Raw genomic sequence first — 17,220 nt, forward strand, 5'->3', positions numbered from 1 at the left:
ATTTGTGTAGTAGAAAAAAGTGTTTTGTTGTAGTACCCATTTTTTGACATTTAAAAATAAGCTTTTAAATATTAATATAATTCTATATACATGCAAAACAATTTCTTTCGGTAAATGATTTTAAAAAGGATGGTATTTTATTTAATTAATAATTACAAAAATATTAAAAAGTAGTTTTACACTTAAAAGAATTGTGCTCTGAAGGTCACTATGATATAAAATCTTTTATATTTTCGCTTAAAATGAACTTAATTTTATTCCTAAATAAAACACATTTTGCATGTTTTTCTAAATATTTAATTTATTTCTTTTGTGAATAAACATAAAAGCTCTAAATATATTTTATTAAAAAAATAATAAATAGTGTATTTATTACATTTCTTTTATTAACCAGAGACCATAATTAAGCATACAAATTTTACGGTTTTAAGAAAAAACCATAAAAAATAATTATGGTAAAAAATTTTAAAAACATTTTAGCCCCAAGTATGTATAAATTGAGAATACAATTAATATCTTTTTTTAAAAATTACTGTAATTATTATTACATTTATGAAGTTGATTGTTCTTTTTTTAACCTTACACAAGTGAACATAAATAAAATTTTAAGTGATATTTTATTCTATTTATCTGTATTATATTTATAGGTAAGTCACATTTATCTTTACATATAAAGCATAAAAATGTTTCTACACTTTTTTGCACATCAAGCTATTCGAATATCCCATAACATATGGATGTTTTTGCATTTATTTATTCTTGCATATTAACCCTTCTTCGGTTTTGTTTGATGATTTTTTTATCATTCAACACGAATGGACTTATAGTGCTAATAACCAAAATAATAATGAAATCATTATAATTAATGTGAAGTACTTAAATCAACATTTTGCAAAATATTGGCACTCCTTCAATATAATGCACACATAACATATAAAAATGATTTCAAATAATCAAATTTTATAGGAAAAAAAAGGTTTTTCTCAAAAGTAACCCAAAAATTAAGTAATAACTGTTAATATATTTGGAAAAACTCAAGACGATTAATAAAATAATCTTTTGTACTGTATATTACAAGACATTTTCCTTAATAAGTAGTAAACCATTAATTACATTAAGAAGAGTATGAAAAAAACTTTGTAGCTCTACATATAAGGCAATAAATGAAGTTAAAATTAAAATTCCTTATTTAAAATTCTTATAAACGATATTAAAAGTGATCAGTTTCTCATAAAATAAAACTATTTTATAAGCATCTGTATTATAATATCTAAAAAGACCATAAAATTTTAAAACTAAGAGAATCACGTGTAAAAGACTAAAAACATAGAACAAATCTAAAAAGATACCTAAAAAATTGAATTATTTGGTTGCGCATTAGGGAAAAAAATACATTCGGTTAAATATAACTAACACCAGTGATAACTATAAAAGGAATATATTTACATCTCTAAATGTATAATGAATACATGTGAAGAGCTAAAATAGTGAATTGTTACTAATATACTGTATTATGCTGAATGGAATCTATGACTAAATAATGAAGTTATTATTATTCCTCTAAATAGTTAACGTATGAAAAGTAAAATAATATGTTCCTTTTGAGAGATTTATTATATATATAGGTTTTTTTATACAGGTTATAGAAACCCAAGGAAAAGGAATTAATCTTATTAACAGTGTAAATAGAAAAAAATATTAAAGTCATTGGATTCATATAACAGCTAATATAGCTAATGCAAATAACAAATGAACCAGGTTAAGATCTTTTCAAGCTATAAAATATGTTCTTTAAGACAATCATATAATGATTTCATAATTTAACTATATTATTATTATTATTCATTAGTAAGAAAATCCTTGAAATAACCTTAAAAGGATTCTATACCACGACATACAAATGACCATATAAAGGAACCACAATATGCCCTTTTAATGAAATGTCTAATTGAATTATACTTAATTTTAAATACATATTTTTAAAAATATTTTGCTTAAATATTTCATATATAGGCTGCATCTATTATATATCAACTAAATGTAAAACATTTATATATTCAACAAAAAAATTAATAAATTATTAGTTTACGAAAATATATCAATGTTCCCATTTAGAAGAACAATTAATAAACATTTATTTTTTACTTATTGAATGCAAATGTTGCAACAATATTATAAGAATAAAATAGGATGAACCGATTTTGTTTATTATCATTATATATGTCACACATTATATTAGCGTTCTCTAGGAAGTTAATGTATAATATTTATTATATATTTTTTATTGTTGAATATGTCAAAAAATTCTCCATAGATATGTTAGTAATTTTCAAAAAATTGTATAGCGTATTTATAAATTTATTTATTAATTTTAATTATATTAATATTTGTTTTAATTCATATACATTATAACATTATAACATTCTAATTATATCCTAAATAAAATTAATGATTCTCAAAATATAAATATGTAGGCAAGTGAAGGGCAGATATATGTAATGGGTAAGATGTTTCTAGAAAATTAAATAAAGCATATACACACAGGAAAATTGTACACCTCTGAATTTTTATTACACCGTTTCTAATTCATTTTAAGCATTATATGGGAATTCTAATTATAAATATTTTTTGCGATAATAATATAAAACTTCTTATAATTTATGCATTGTATATTACTTGTCTTTATATACGGCATTATAGGATTCAAAATATATCAACATAATAATAATGAAACAAATGTGTAAGTACCGAATTTTTTATTTAAAACGAAATTATAAAAACACATTCTTTTAATAGTAACATTTTTTATAAAATAGCAATTAAACTATAAACAAGTGATGAATTTATATGAACACATATAGAAAATTTTAAATATATAATATGTCTTACTATTAATATAAAAATATAAGTATACATTAAAAAAATTCTAGAAATAACCTTATTTAATTTCTTTGTGCCACATAAATGAAACCTTTTATATTTAATGTATTCATTTTTTCTTGTGTTCAATGTGTATAAGCTTTAAACTCCTATTTTTATTTTACTACCATTATAATGTCCATAGTTCCAGATTTCTTATACCTCCTTATATACTATGTAGATTTAATGTATAACAAATTATACATTCATTAAACATATATTTGAGAATACAACTGTTTTACTGTTATGCCTATAAATAATTGTGTATCCAAATATTATTACTTCAAATTATTCATGTATTAGATTTCAAAGCATCCTAGTGATATCTTATATAAATTATATTATATCATTTATGAATATAATTATTTGTACTTCCATAAAAATATTAATAAGTTGTCGTGATACAAAAATATTAAATTCCCGTATGCAAATGCACCTATTTATTTGTATGATTTATTTTCTAGTATTATTTGTTTAAACGAGGCATAAAGGAATAAAAGTATAATAAAAATTAAATGTAGAAAATGGGGCGTTCAGTTGTTGTTTTCATTAATGATGATCAATCGTCTACGACTCAAACTTGCCACGATAATTATGTCGATATTTTAGTAAAATTTGAACGTGAACATCCTAATTTGGAAAATGAGAACTGCATAAGTCTATGTGAAGAATGCTATAAAATATATGAATTTATAACAACATTAAAAAATCAGTGTTTTGAAAAAATTTCTGCCCTTGCTGGATCATATGCAGTAAAAGGTTTAACGAGTTACTGTAAAAGATGTGATGTTAATTACAGATACGATATCGATGACACATGTTGTAATGATAAAAAATATGAATTAAAATCAGGTACAAATAATATATGTAAAGTAAATGTTATTAATATAGAACAAATAGTGTCTGAGTTGGAAAAACATGAATTAAAACCACAAATGGCAGGAGATTCCGATGAATTAAAAGCTTCAGAAGATATTGATTTTCCAGCGCGCGAGGAAAACAGTACAAATGGAAATGAAGCATCTTTAAAAAATGAAGTTTTAGGTAATAAACAACAGGAATTAATAAATACATCTGATTTAGGTAAGCAAAAAGATGAAACATCTTCATCAATAATTAATGAAGATTCTACTACACCTATGAAAACATAAACTCCATCAGAATCTTTATCTGTCCCAGGAGGATCTCCAAATGCAGTGTTGCACACTAGTGAAAATGCGGAGTCTTTAGGAGCAGTCCCTTACCTGGAAAATAATACAAAAAGCACACAAGGAGAAAGTAATCTAAGTGCAAGTATCCCCCAAAATAATACACAAGATAATCAATATAATTCTCTGGAAGATTATATAAACTATGGACATGTTGCTGCTTATGAAATCATTAATGCAGTACACTCTTTTTACAAGGCGTTTGTTTATTCACTACTTCCTCTTATATCTTCTCAAAAAAGTGCTACCAATAATCTACAAACTAGAGATGAAGACAAAATGCTCACAGGTATAAATAGCATATGTGCTAATCATAAAGTTAACAATAACCTATCTCCTGTTAAATATAGTTCCCAATTTGAATATTTTAATGATGTATCTACAGGTCAAGATATTTCTGGTAGTGAAAGTGCTGATACCGATAAGAATATAACTTTAAGTGCTACAGTAGAAGGAATTCATGATGCAGGTAACTATGGCATTGATTCTAATGAAAACATTACTCAAAATGGTAAATCACCTGACATAACAAATGATCTTGTATATCTCAATTATAACTTTCACTCACTATTGTAATATATTACAATCCCATTCTAAAATATTTAATGAAATTTCAGGAACTCAAGACAATGTCGCATCTCTTGTAACAAATACAGCAGAAAGTGAAAAATATTTAAGTGTACCTGTAACAACAGAGGCTACAGTTACCCGTGGTAATGATATTGTAAAAGGTGAATCCAGTGAAAGCAACAACTGGATATCATATAAAATATATATCACAGTGACTTTAGTGCCACTGTTAATTTTTTTGTTACTGATAATACTTAAAAAGGTAAACTAAAATGAGATGCAATAAAAGAATTATGCATATATTTTTAATTATTTATATGAATTAAATTTCCATTATATAATATTTTTATTTTTTTTAGTACACCTCTTTAGGAGTGTTCCTTAAAAAGAAAAAGAAAAAAAAACGGAAGCAAATGAGTGAAAAATTGAAAAGGATACTATTTGGACCTTCATTTACAAGAGAAAGAAGTATCAATTTTGCATATAGCTATTTTCAATATTAAAAACAATTATCAATATTTGTTTTTAAAAAATTCATAAACCAATTTTTTTTAAACATTAAGTATATATTAACTAATAATTTTGTGTTCTTAATTTTTATTTAATTATTTTATTTGTTTTAAATTATTGTAAGACAATAAGATTATGTTTTTGAAATTCATAAATATAAATAATTTGTGCTGTAATATTAACTACAGCATGGAAATAAGGATATAACATTGGAAAAGTGTACATTTTATTGATATGTTTCGTTCATTTACCTCTGTTGTGAAACTGTTTTAGAATTTTTTAAAATAAAGTACTTCTTTATAAGTAAATGTACGTATATTTTGATTCAGTATGAATTTTGATTAACGTTTAGTCTTAATAGAATTTTATTTTAAATATAAAACTGTCATATAAAGAAAATTTTTTAATACGTATTTGAAATGTATTCTTTGTCCGATTTACCTTAAACTAAAAAAAAATGTCTTATATTGTCAAAATTTGTATTTTTATATTACATAATTAATCTAATTCATATGACTATAATATTTGGGAAAAATAAAACATCAATGCATAACTAATTGTGAATTGCGTTTGAATGAAAAATTCTGTCTCCATATAAACAGAGTATAGGAACTATTTCTGCAAAGAAGAAATCATTAGAAAATATTTACAATATTTTTCAAGCTATTAATAAAAAATAGAAAGAAATAAAGAAATAAATCTGCTAGTGGAATATATTCTGAATGAAATAACTTCTAATTAAAACATATTTTAAAAAAACATGAAAATTATGAATTAATAAAGTAAATACTTTATGAAAAAATGAAATTTAATAATAAAGGGTAAAATGCATAAAATATATTAATGAATAAGATGAATTATAAACAGAATAGTTATTTACTTGTATTTATTAATAATTGTGTAAAAAGTAATTATAGTTAATAGAACATAAATAAAACAGATATATTAACCTTTTTCATTGACAACTATATGTAATTTATAATCAATTTAAAATTATGTTTTCTTTAAGATGGAATTACTTTTATAGAAACATTAAATAATATTAAACCAATTATATTATGACTACTGTTTCAGAACTAATGAAATTTCTCTTAAGCAATTAGATTTTTTGATATTTGTGCATGCAAAAACCATGAAAATATTTTTATGTCATATTTAAAAGTTCCCCAAATGAGTATATTATATTGAATTATGTAATAATACTTCTAGTTCTTCAGTATTATTCTATATGTATACGTATTTATATAATTATCATTATTTTTATATTAATTATACAAAATTTAATACATTCAAGAATAGCAATCAGATATATCCTATTGATTAAGCGTACAAATAAAATTAAATTCCTTATTCCATCCATATTTATATATATTTTTTTATTATTATAAAAGCAGTAAGATTACTCAAATATGTAATTTTGTTAGTTTAATAATTTATAAACTGATATTATAAAAAAAAATGTTATTCAAATAAGAAAAAATTAAATATTATTCTACACTTAATAAATATTCGAAATATTATTATTAACTATATTATTGATCTTATCATAATTTTATCAATACAGTATCATTGGATAATAGGTAAATATTGCAGGAACCTACTGAAAAAGTAGCAAATGGAATTACAGTATTATGTACGACAACAAATTATTTTCTAATATTATTTTATATACAAAATAATATCATTCCTATAGTTGTACTTATAAATTAAGTTATTATAAACTCATTGCAATAAATATATAATTTTATATATAAGGTTAACAAGAATATTATTTCAATCATTCCTTGTATGTAAATTATATTTAAAAAAATTTTCCGTAATGCTACTCATAATGATTTATTCTGTATACATATATTCAACAAATGCATTAAAAATAAATTTATGGTTGACGTAATGCTAATTATCAAAATATTATCCACATATTATACGTGCTAAATATTTTGCATGCAATTGGATCTTATTATTGAATCTTTTTGAAAAAATAAAAGCAATCAGAACATTAATTATTCATCAATAGTACAAAGAACCATTGAGTGCACAATTCAATTAAAACATATTTATACATATATATTAATGGTATTATTAGAAAAATGTAAAAATGAAATTTATTTTTCTGTTTATGCCCTATATATACATATGTATATTGCATTCTTGATTTGGTATTAATATATATTAAAAAAATCATATTATAATATTGTAAGTGTAAAACATTAATCCTGTGAATTTTGAAATACTTATAATAATTGAATATATTTTTTACATACTTATATGAAACCATATTTATATGAACAATATGTAAAGTAAAATAACTGCATTAATATGAAATCAGTTTCAATAATCTGTAAATTGTGAATTGACACATCGTAATAGTATGAAAAATTTATATAATAAAAAATATTCTGTTTATAAATAATAATAACACAAAGAAATATATTTATCTGTACCTTAATAGTATTAAGTTGCTACCCTAGTACTCAATTATTATGTAAATATATGTATTCATTCATTCTAATAGCAAATTACGATTAACCTATAAAAATAATAATTTTGTGATATTTAAACAATACACATAGATATTTTGATTAAGTATTCTCATCATATAATAATGTATATTATGATTTTATATGAAATAACTAGATAATTATAATATAATAACCATGAATAGATGTGCATTACATAATGAATTAATGAAATAAATGAAAATTATATTAGTTAACATCTATTATTATATTATATCTTCCATTTCATTTTAAGTACTAAAAAATTATTAGTATGCACAAATCATGTATGTATAGTACATTATATATAATTGGGGCATTCTTGTATGTATATGATATATAGTATTTATAATACGATGAAATAATAAAAAAACTCTAAGATATTTATCTATATTTATTCTTTGCAAATATAGGAAATACTAAAAATTACAAGAAATGTAACTTACATATTATAAATATTACAATATAGCCTATAAAATTAAATTCAGTTCATACATAAATATATCTCTTTTATAAACTATTTGAAATATTCAATTTATAAAATAATAAATTTATATACAATAAAATATATATTTTTTAATATTATAACATATAAAAATACATATTTCTATTATAATTATAGCTTAAAATGTGATTTTATAAAGAGAATTCATATAGAATTTATATGTATATTGGTACGAAATTGATCAACTAAAAAAATAAAGTGATATATATAAGTTAAAATGTAGAATATCAAAAAATATATGCACAAATTCATATCTTTAGAAACAGATATTGCTCAAATATAGCTTTCTATTTATTATTTTATGTATTATTTTTACGAATTACAATATCATATATTTTAATTTTCACTTATTTAAATTTTGTAAATTATACTTCTCGTTTTATAAAAATTATAACCAAGAAAAACGTTTTTTTTATAAAATTTGTACCTTAAAAATGTTATGCTAATAATATTAATATATTATTAATTTATTTACAGTAAAATACGCCTTTCTTGTAATTCTGAAATGCTTAGGTGTATATAAGAAAATTGAAAAATATAGAAAAAAGGAAAAAATTCAAAGCTTTAATGCTATTCTTCATTGCATATCTCGTAATGATTCAAAAGAGTCTTATTTTCTTGAACATATGGAATATTCATTAATATGTTTTCCTGTTACAATATATTTTTCCTCAACCCCCAAGTTTTTTATATTCTATTAAAAATATTTTGTCATACTTAATAATTTTGTTCTTGTTTTTAACATTAGAAATTTAAATATTTTCTACTTCAAAGTAATGAAATCAATTTTCGAAAGTGTGTAATGAAATTAAATATTATTTTAAATAATTACATATATAATTATTTATTTTTTAAACATAACTGCAATATACTAGTAAAAATACGGTTTTAATGGAACACTTTATAAAAAGTGTACTGGATGGGATAATTCGGTAAAACCTATTGTTTAAAGGAAAAACGAGAACAATTAATTTACTATTATAGCAAAAATATATTATGTAATATGAGAATTAAAAAAAACAATGTTTATTTGTACGTAACGTAACATACACATGTAAATTCTTATATGTATATATATTGAAATCTTTAGAAATATTGAAAAAATTATCATATATATATGACATTTTTCCATGAGATTGATAAGGGTACTTTAAATTCATTTCTAATAAAACATAATTTAAAAATTATAAATGTTAGAAAGCATGAATCGTGACGAATTATAATTTCTGCACACTGTCCTATTTCATGAAAAAAAATGTAAGAGTGTATTTTTCATTAAACATAACAAGGCATTAATTTATTTGTAATAAATACGAATTTGTTTTGGGGTTCATTTATACTACAAGAATAATATATAAAACATTAAGCATCATTACACAATTATATGGAGTAACTATTTTTTTTTCTTTTTTTTTGGTGGAATCATGAGTCCCGTTACAATTTTTTTTTTTTTATTGGTTAAAATATTACCCCCTTTTTGTGTATAAAATGGATTACTATATAAGATAATGCAAAAACAAATACATGTATTGTAAATCCTACAGCATATCGATTATTTTTCCAATTTAGTTTGTTCTAATTGTATGCGTACACTTATATTATTTTTTTTTTTAATTTGTTTCTTCCTTGTATTTTTTTGGATAATGAACACGATTAATCATTTCTTTTCGTTGTCACTCTTTTAAATAATTGTGTTATTAATAAATTTTAACCTTTTATTATGCAAAAATTAAACAAAATATTTAACAGTTAAGGACGATCCTAATCAATTTTACCAATATATAAGGCTTCTGTAAAATATTTAAAAAAACTTGTTCCCTTATGGTTGACTTAAACATTAAAAAAATTTATTACAACAAAATATATTTTATATAATAGGATATGATAATATATTGATTAATTTGCTCTTAATTTACATGTCTCATATTTAACATTCCTGTTTTGTGCACATAAATAATTCATGAACGCAACTCACTCTTCTGGTGTTAAAAAAAAATCTACAAATAATTAGTAATAAACAAACATCCTCCATTTTAATAGAAATATATTATTTATAATAACTATTCTCCAGAACGAATCTGGAAAGATTTATATATCATATTCTTGTGCACAAAAAAATATATTAATACATTCCTATATTTTTGATAAAATATGCTTCTTGTATAACATAAAATTATATATGTGAAACTGAAATAAATTAAAATTGTCTATTTATATATCAAATAAAATACAAAATTTTTATATTTCATTTGTTTTATTTTTTTAGGTACAAATTTAAAGTTTTATATAAAATTCTTGTCTCACATTTTTGTATATTACATGCAGACAGGAAAAAAAAAAAAGAATATAGAGTAAATTGCAAAATTATTATATTAATATAAATTATAATAAACTTCAAATAGAATTAAAAGGCATTATAAACATGTTTATGTATGCAAACATCGGATAGTTTATATTATTTGGATAATATTAAAAATGTTGGACATGGTTTACATAAGCACATAAACTAGTCTTATTAACGAATACCATAAAATATATTCACAAATTTAATATAATAACAAATAGAAAACAAGGAAAAAACAAAATGAACAATAATATATACAAAAACAATTAAGTAGAAGACTTTAATATTTACGACTAACTTGTTAAGTGTACATGCATATAATGAATTAAAACAAATTATCTTTTTATTTACATTAATTAAAAATGTTCAAAGAAGTGTTCACAATAAAATTTCAAAGTGTATTATTATTTACCAATAATTTTCTTAGTATAATTTTTTTATTAAACTATTCCTAGAAACTGCTTCTGCAATTTCCTCATATTTATTGTTTTTTTGTCTTTCACTTCTTAGCTATTCAGTAAAATAGAATAATTTATATAACACGGTTAAATATACATAATTACCCAATATTCCCTACCATATTCTAGAATAATAAATTTTATTGTTTTTTGAAATTGCGTAGGAATATACCCCTAATAATTCTATTTAAACTATTCTTCTCCACGATGCATATATGTATCCGTCGCTTCTATATGTTCAACATTCATTGATATCGTGTACATGTTAATTATTCTTGAAATAGTTTAAATAATCAAGGAATTTCTTTATATATCAATTATTTTGTTCTTCTATCCTTCTTCATAATAATAACTGATTAAATGATACTACTAGATTTTCCTGATAAAATGGTTATTCTAATTGTTTTCTAGTCATATACTTAATTTACCATAATAATTACGCCTAGGTTGATACGATAAATATACGTCATTTATTTGGGAGCTCGCATGTTGTGTTTCTGATCCACATCCTGAAAATTCTTCTTCATCCCTATCACAAAAATCCCACTCATAATCTCTTTTTTTTTCTTCACTTTTATTTGATTGCGAACCTGACGAAGTAAACTAATACAAAAGAAAAAAAGTAAAAAGTGAAATTTATCTGGCTTCATAATTACATTCATAAATAGAAAGTGTGAATATCATCAAAAGTTTGTTATCCTTTAAAATAGAGTTCTTAGTTACTGAAAAGAAAAATATGAGAAAGATAACTACTACAACTATAGAAGCACCCATGATTACGTGATGAAGGTACTTTGAAAACAATATGTTATATATTCTTTGTAAAAAATTAGAAGAAACAGCAGTGTTATCATATGGCATAAGTATAGTTGTAGAAACAGTATGATGGGCACCATAACTCCCTTCTTGAATATAAATTCCTGTTTCAAAATACTTGGAATCTCTATTATCTATATATTCTACTTCTCCTGAAGATTCTAATGTTATTGTGCCTGAATTTGATGGATTTTGTAAATCTGGACCCTCTGCTTCTGAATTTGGTGAATATAATTGATCATCTGTATCCATTGAACCTGGTGAATGTAATTGACGTGGTACATCTGATGAACTTGATGAATCTGCTTGATCTGAATCTGATAGACTTGAATCTTTTTCAGATTGTCCATTTTCTAAAACTTCTCTATTTCCTGATTGTCCCACACCAATATCTAAAATATCTATGTGTTGTTCATCATTGCAATGAGTTAATGTAGATATTAATTTATCTGGACTATACGTAGAAGAACAATCAGCATAATTTGGACCAATATACCAAAGGAAGACAGGTTTACAATCATCTTTCTTATACTTTTTATACAATGTATTAATGCTATTAAGATAGGTAATATGCATATTACAATTATCTTTAGTTCCGGCACTAATAATTTTTTTAATATCGTCATATTTTTTTAAGTAAATGTAAGATAATTTCCTATTTTTCCATTCATATAAACTAACATTATAGTTATATTCTAATGTACACTTATTTTTTTTAATGTGACCATTAACCTCAATCATTACGTTAATAAGATCTTTAAAAAATGGTATATCATCCGTTTTTTCCGAAATTTGTTTGTATATGTCACCTACTTTATCATGTAACCAATAACTTAAGTACTCACAATAATTATTACGCATGGTTCTATCAGTTGTTTGTGGAATTTTTTCTAAAAATCCTACTAGTTTTTTGCAGAGGTCACTGACTCCATCATGTCTGCTATCATACTTTTTTACTTGGTTGCAATAACTATGATAATTAGATGTTTCTTGGTTTATAAAAAATTGTTCAAACAACTCATTAAGTTTTAAACTCTTTGCAGCTGCCTCCTGAAAATAATGACAAAAAAATCATAGCACAAGTAATAAAATTAGGTTTTAACAACATATAATATCACTTTTGTTACATGAGAAAGAAATTATGTAAGTATCAAACCATAAGCACTAATTTATGCAAATATATTTACCAAATTAGACGTATCTGTTGTCTTCGCCATCGTTTTTCAACATAATTATACTTGTAAATTTATAAATATTATAAAACTATATATATTAATATATAAAATGGCAAAAATATTTAATAATCTATAACTACATTTAGGAAATATTTTACATCATTTTTAGAATTTAAAGAATTACACATTTGTAAGCATTATTATTTACTAATATATTCGACTACCTTTTTTTTAATACTATTTACATAAAAAATTCCTATTTTTAATAATTATAAGATAAAATCAAAAACAAAAAAAAGATCACACTATATATAAAAATATAAGCAACACACTAATTGTTTACGTAAATAATAATTGTATTATAGTGCCAATCATAAATTAATGAAGATATTCTTAATTTATTTGTTGAATTATTTATAATATAATTTATCAGATTTTTTGAATATTCTTTAAATGAAATTTCAAATATTGTTGATATTAAATGGTCTATGCTAAATAATAACACTGTTGTGCTGTTGTAAATTATTTTGCACCTTAAAACTTCTCTCTATATTATTAGAACACTCAATACTTATAGTTCAAACCCTGTTGTGCACATCTATAACTTATATTATAAAAAAAAACATAAGAACGGAAAAAAAAAAAACTAGCTTACATATTGTGCAAAAAATATCGTTTAAAAATATTTTAAAAAATATATTGATAGAACATTTTTTTAATAAAATTTGCATTGTTCAAAGGATTTCCAAAAATTATAATTACAGAAGCAGTTCCATCAATATATCACACTTTTTAAAGCATATGAATCAACTTAAAATTTTTGCTCTATTTTTCATTTATTCGTATCCTTAAATCATATATGTTTTTTTTTTTTTTTTTAGTAACATTATAAAATAAATACATGTTGTCATACAATTTGGAACATTTATTTTGTTGCAGGATAAACCATATCATGTCAAAACAGTAATAAAAAATGATAAAATTTTACATATTTCTGACGTGATAAAAATGTGTACATAAAGTTTGAGAAATATTAGCCTAACCTATATAATAATTACACATTACTAACCCGTTTTTAACCACATTTATGTTTATTACCAGTAAGAAAAACAATGTAATATTGAAAAATTATATTATTATTATATGAGATCAAATTTATTCAGACATTTTATATAAACTATTTTTTCTTAATCTTAATAAAATTGGACAACATTTTATGTAGAAAAATTTAGATAATTATAAGGAATAATAATCTCGCGCCCTTTTAGACACATTACACTGATATAGCATTTTATATAAATTTAGAATATTAAATATTTTACATGATTGTGGATCTATGTATTAATTATTGCAGTTTCTTATACGCATAGAAGTATGATGAAACATAATGAAATTAACTATTATTTCTTAAATTAGTAAATAAGGGACTTTTTGTTTATGAGGGAATTTTCTTTTCTTGTTAGCATTAAATATATATTTATTTCTTTTTCATTTTTTACTTATAATCATTATTAGAGTCCTTTAGATATGTATGATTATGTAAAAGAGAAATATTTATTTAAGGAATTGAGTAACAATAATATATCTCTTTTTACGCACACTTTGTTTTCATAGTCATCGAAATAATTAAATATATATATTAAATATAACTAGTTTATTGAAAATATAGATTGCATACATCATTCACCATCTAAATTTTTAAAAAACATTCATTTAATAAAAAATATATTAAATTAATTCATTCTTTTAATTTTCTCACTACATCACCTAATAACAGTGCTTCACTTATATTAACAGTCTTACATTAAATATAAATAAAAGTGGAAATAACAGTAAAACGTGAACGAACCTTATTAAAATCTTACATTTAAACAATCACATATTTTTGCACATTTTATCTTTACATAGGATGAATTGTCTTAAGTGCATTTTAATAATTAAAAAAAATTATCCATATTTTACATCTCATCACATACAAAATAATTTAAAAATCTATTAAACACCAGTGAAATGTAACGATCACTACGTTTTTAGTACATAGTTTATAGTATATTAATGTATTCGACATTTACATATTTTTTATTAATTATGGAGTTATTTCCTAAAATATTGCCAAAATGCATTATAGAATCATTAACAAATATTTCTTTAATAAGTTATTACAAAATATGTTGCTCAAAATAAAAATATGAACAAATAGAGATTTTGCGTATATCAATTAAATAATATTTTACTTTATTAAGATGTTAAACAAAGAAGTACGATAGATGAAGTTGTTTCTTGATGCCCATGATTTTTTGCAATTTTAGTAAAGGACATGTAAACACTGATGTTTATATAATATACTATGTTTCATTTCAGTTAAATGCTTTTCATCTTGTAACACACAAATCATATAATTCATTGTTAGAACTTCTAGAAACAGTTACTTTATTTCAATGCTTTACTTTTAAATTATTATTATCCACATGTTTATTAAAATTTCTCATGTGGATTATGTAAAGGTGGATCCTTTAAAATTGCATTCTCAAAAGGGATTATATAAAAAAAAAAATTTTAAATATTCTTCTAAAGAATGAATGTTTTGAATTTATGCAAAAAAATATATTTTTACAGAAATCACTAAAAATAAAATTATGTGTAAATGGAAATTTTTTCCTTTGTCTTATATAAATTTAAATTTAGTATATGATATAACCACTGGTAACAGTTCTCATATTTTTAGTCCTATATATATCCATAAATTAATAAACCTAATTGAACACATAAATATTAGAAAGTGCATTATACAAAGATATGCTATAAAATAGAATACTATTTATCTTATATAAAACTCACATACAACAATAATCTACAAACTGTTCTTAGATTTAATTGCATGTATTACTGTCTATAGGATTTTTTTCATAAAAATATGAATTACAATAATTTAACATTTTACAAAAGGTAAATCAATAGATATTATAATTTAGAATGTTGGTAAATATTATTTTATATGGTACATGCTAATATTATACTGAAACTCTTCATAAGTATTTTCTAAAATATTTCTATTGTGTGTAAATACTTTTATAATTTTTTTCATATTTAATATTTATCATTTATTTTATCCAGTTGTTTCATGGACACATATAAGAATAATAAATAAAGGTTGTCTGAAATATATAATACAAACAAATAAATTGGTTCTAATTCACATTGGTCAAACAAATAACTAAAAACTATACATACAATGTAGCAAATAATTTTGCACAATACACTTAAAAGATATATAAAATAAAAGGTAATACCATCTAGTACATTATATAATAAATGATATATAGACGTAAAATATGTTTTGTGGAACATGATTATTTATATATATTAACACTGAAATGCGAATAAAAGAAATCTCTGAAATTATCTATATTGGTCAAATATCATAAAATAACACAGTTTATCAAAGTGATTGAAAATATCATTGAAGGTAATAACTTAAATATATAGACACCACTAAAACATTAACTCATTAATAATGTTCACTTAAGTGCTTTCTATAGTATTAATTAAAGAACTAAGAGCATATATATACATAAATGTAACTCTATATAAAATTATAATAAGAAAATTTGAATTCAAAATTAAACACTTCAAAATACGTAGTTCACAATCGAATGCATAAATCTATCTTTGAATATATATATTTTGTAGTAATATGTAAAGAAATAATGTTAATAAAAACAAACTAGTGCATTACTTTAATATGTATAGAAATAATAACTTTAAGATATACATAAGTTCATAAGAAAATATAAGTACGTTCGATTTGTCTCAAGGAAATTGAACTCAAATATATATCAATTAAAAGAATGACATGTTTATTCAAGTACACCAATAAAAAATAATATATAAAATAATTAAAATATATACATATTTTTAAGACGTTACACTATAGAAGAGCTCACAAATTATAAAATATTGCGTGCGTTATACAACCACTATTTTTAGAAACATACACAAAAAAATACATAAATAATTAAAAATAATCAAATATATTTATAAACTGTTCTCCCTAAAATGCACAGATATACACATTCAGTAGTGTATATTCATAAATAAAATACATAATAAAGTTCAAAAATTACACATAATAATTATTTTATTCTGTGTACATAATTTATATTGAATAAATATTATAAGAGTGAAGCAAAAAAATTAAAAACTAAAGAGAAATCAAA

The 17,220-nt window shown here is 22.0% G+C and overlaps 2 protein-coding genes across 2 annotated transcripts; one reads left to right on the forward strand and one right to left on the reverse strand.

The window, feature by feature from the left end:
• Nucleotides 1–3,443: 3,443 nt before the first annotated feature.
• PGO_000985 (hypothetical protein) lies at nt 3,444–4,703 on the forward strand (the record flags this gene model as incomplete). The annotated part of the gene is made up of 2 exons (XM_028690870.1): nt 3,444–4,002; nt 4,081–4,703. The coding sequence occupies 2 exons, from the start codon at nt 3,444–3,446 to the stop codon at nt 4,701–4,703; spliced, it is 1,182 nt and encodes a 393-aa protein (XP_028546671.1).
• A 6,720-nt stretch (nt 4,704–11,423) lies between these two features.
• On the reverse strand, nt 11,424–13,045 carry PGO_000990 (variable surface protein; the record flags this gene model as incomplete). The annotated part of the gene is made up of 3 exons (XM_028690871.1): nt 11,424–11,615; nt 11,736–12,878; nt 13,016–13,045. 3 exons carry the CDS (start codon nt 13,043–13,045, stop codon nt 11,424–11,426), a joined length of 1,365 nt encoding a protein of 454 aa, XP_028546672.1.
• Between the last annotated feature and the right edge of the window lie 4,175 nt (nt 13,046–17,220).

This window comes from Plasmodium gonderi, assembly GCF_002157705.1.
Source record: "Plasmodium gonderi DNA, contig: Pgo-contig_96, whole genome shotgun sequence".
NCBI classification, from domain to species: Eukaryota; Apicomplexa; class Aconoidasida; order Haemosporida; family Plasmodiidae; genus Plasmodium; species Plasmodium gonderi.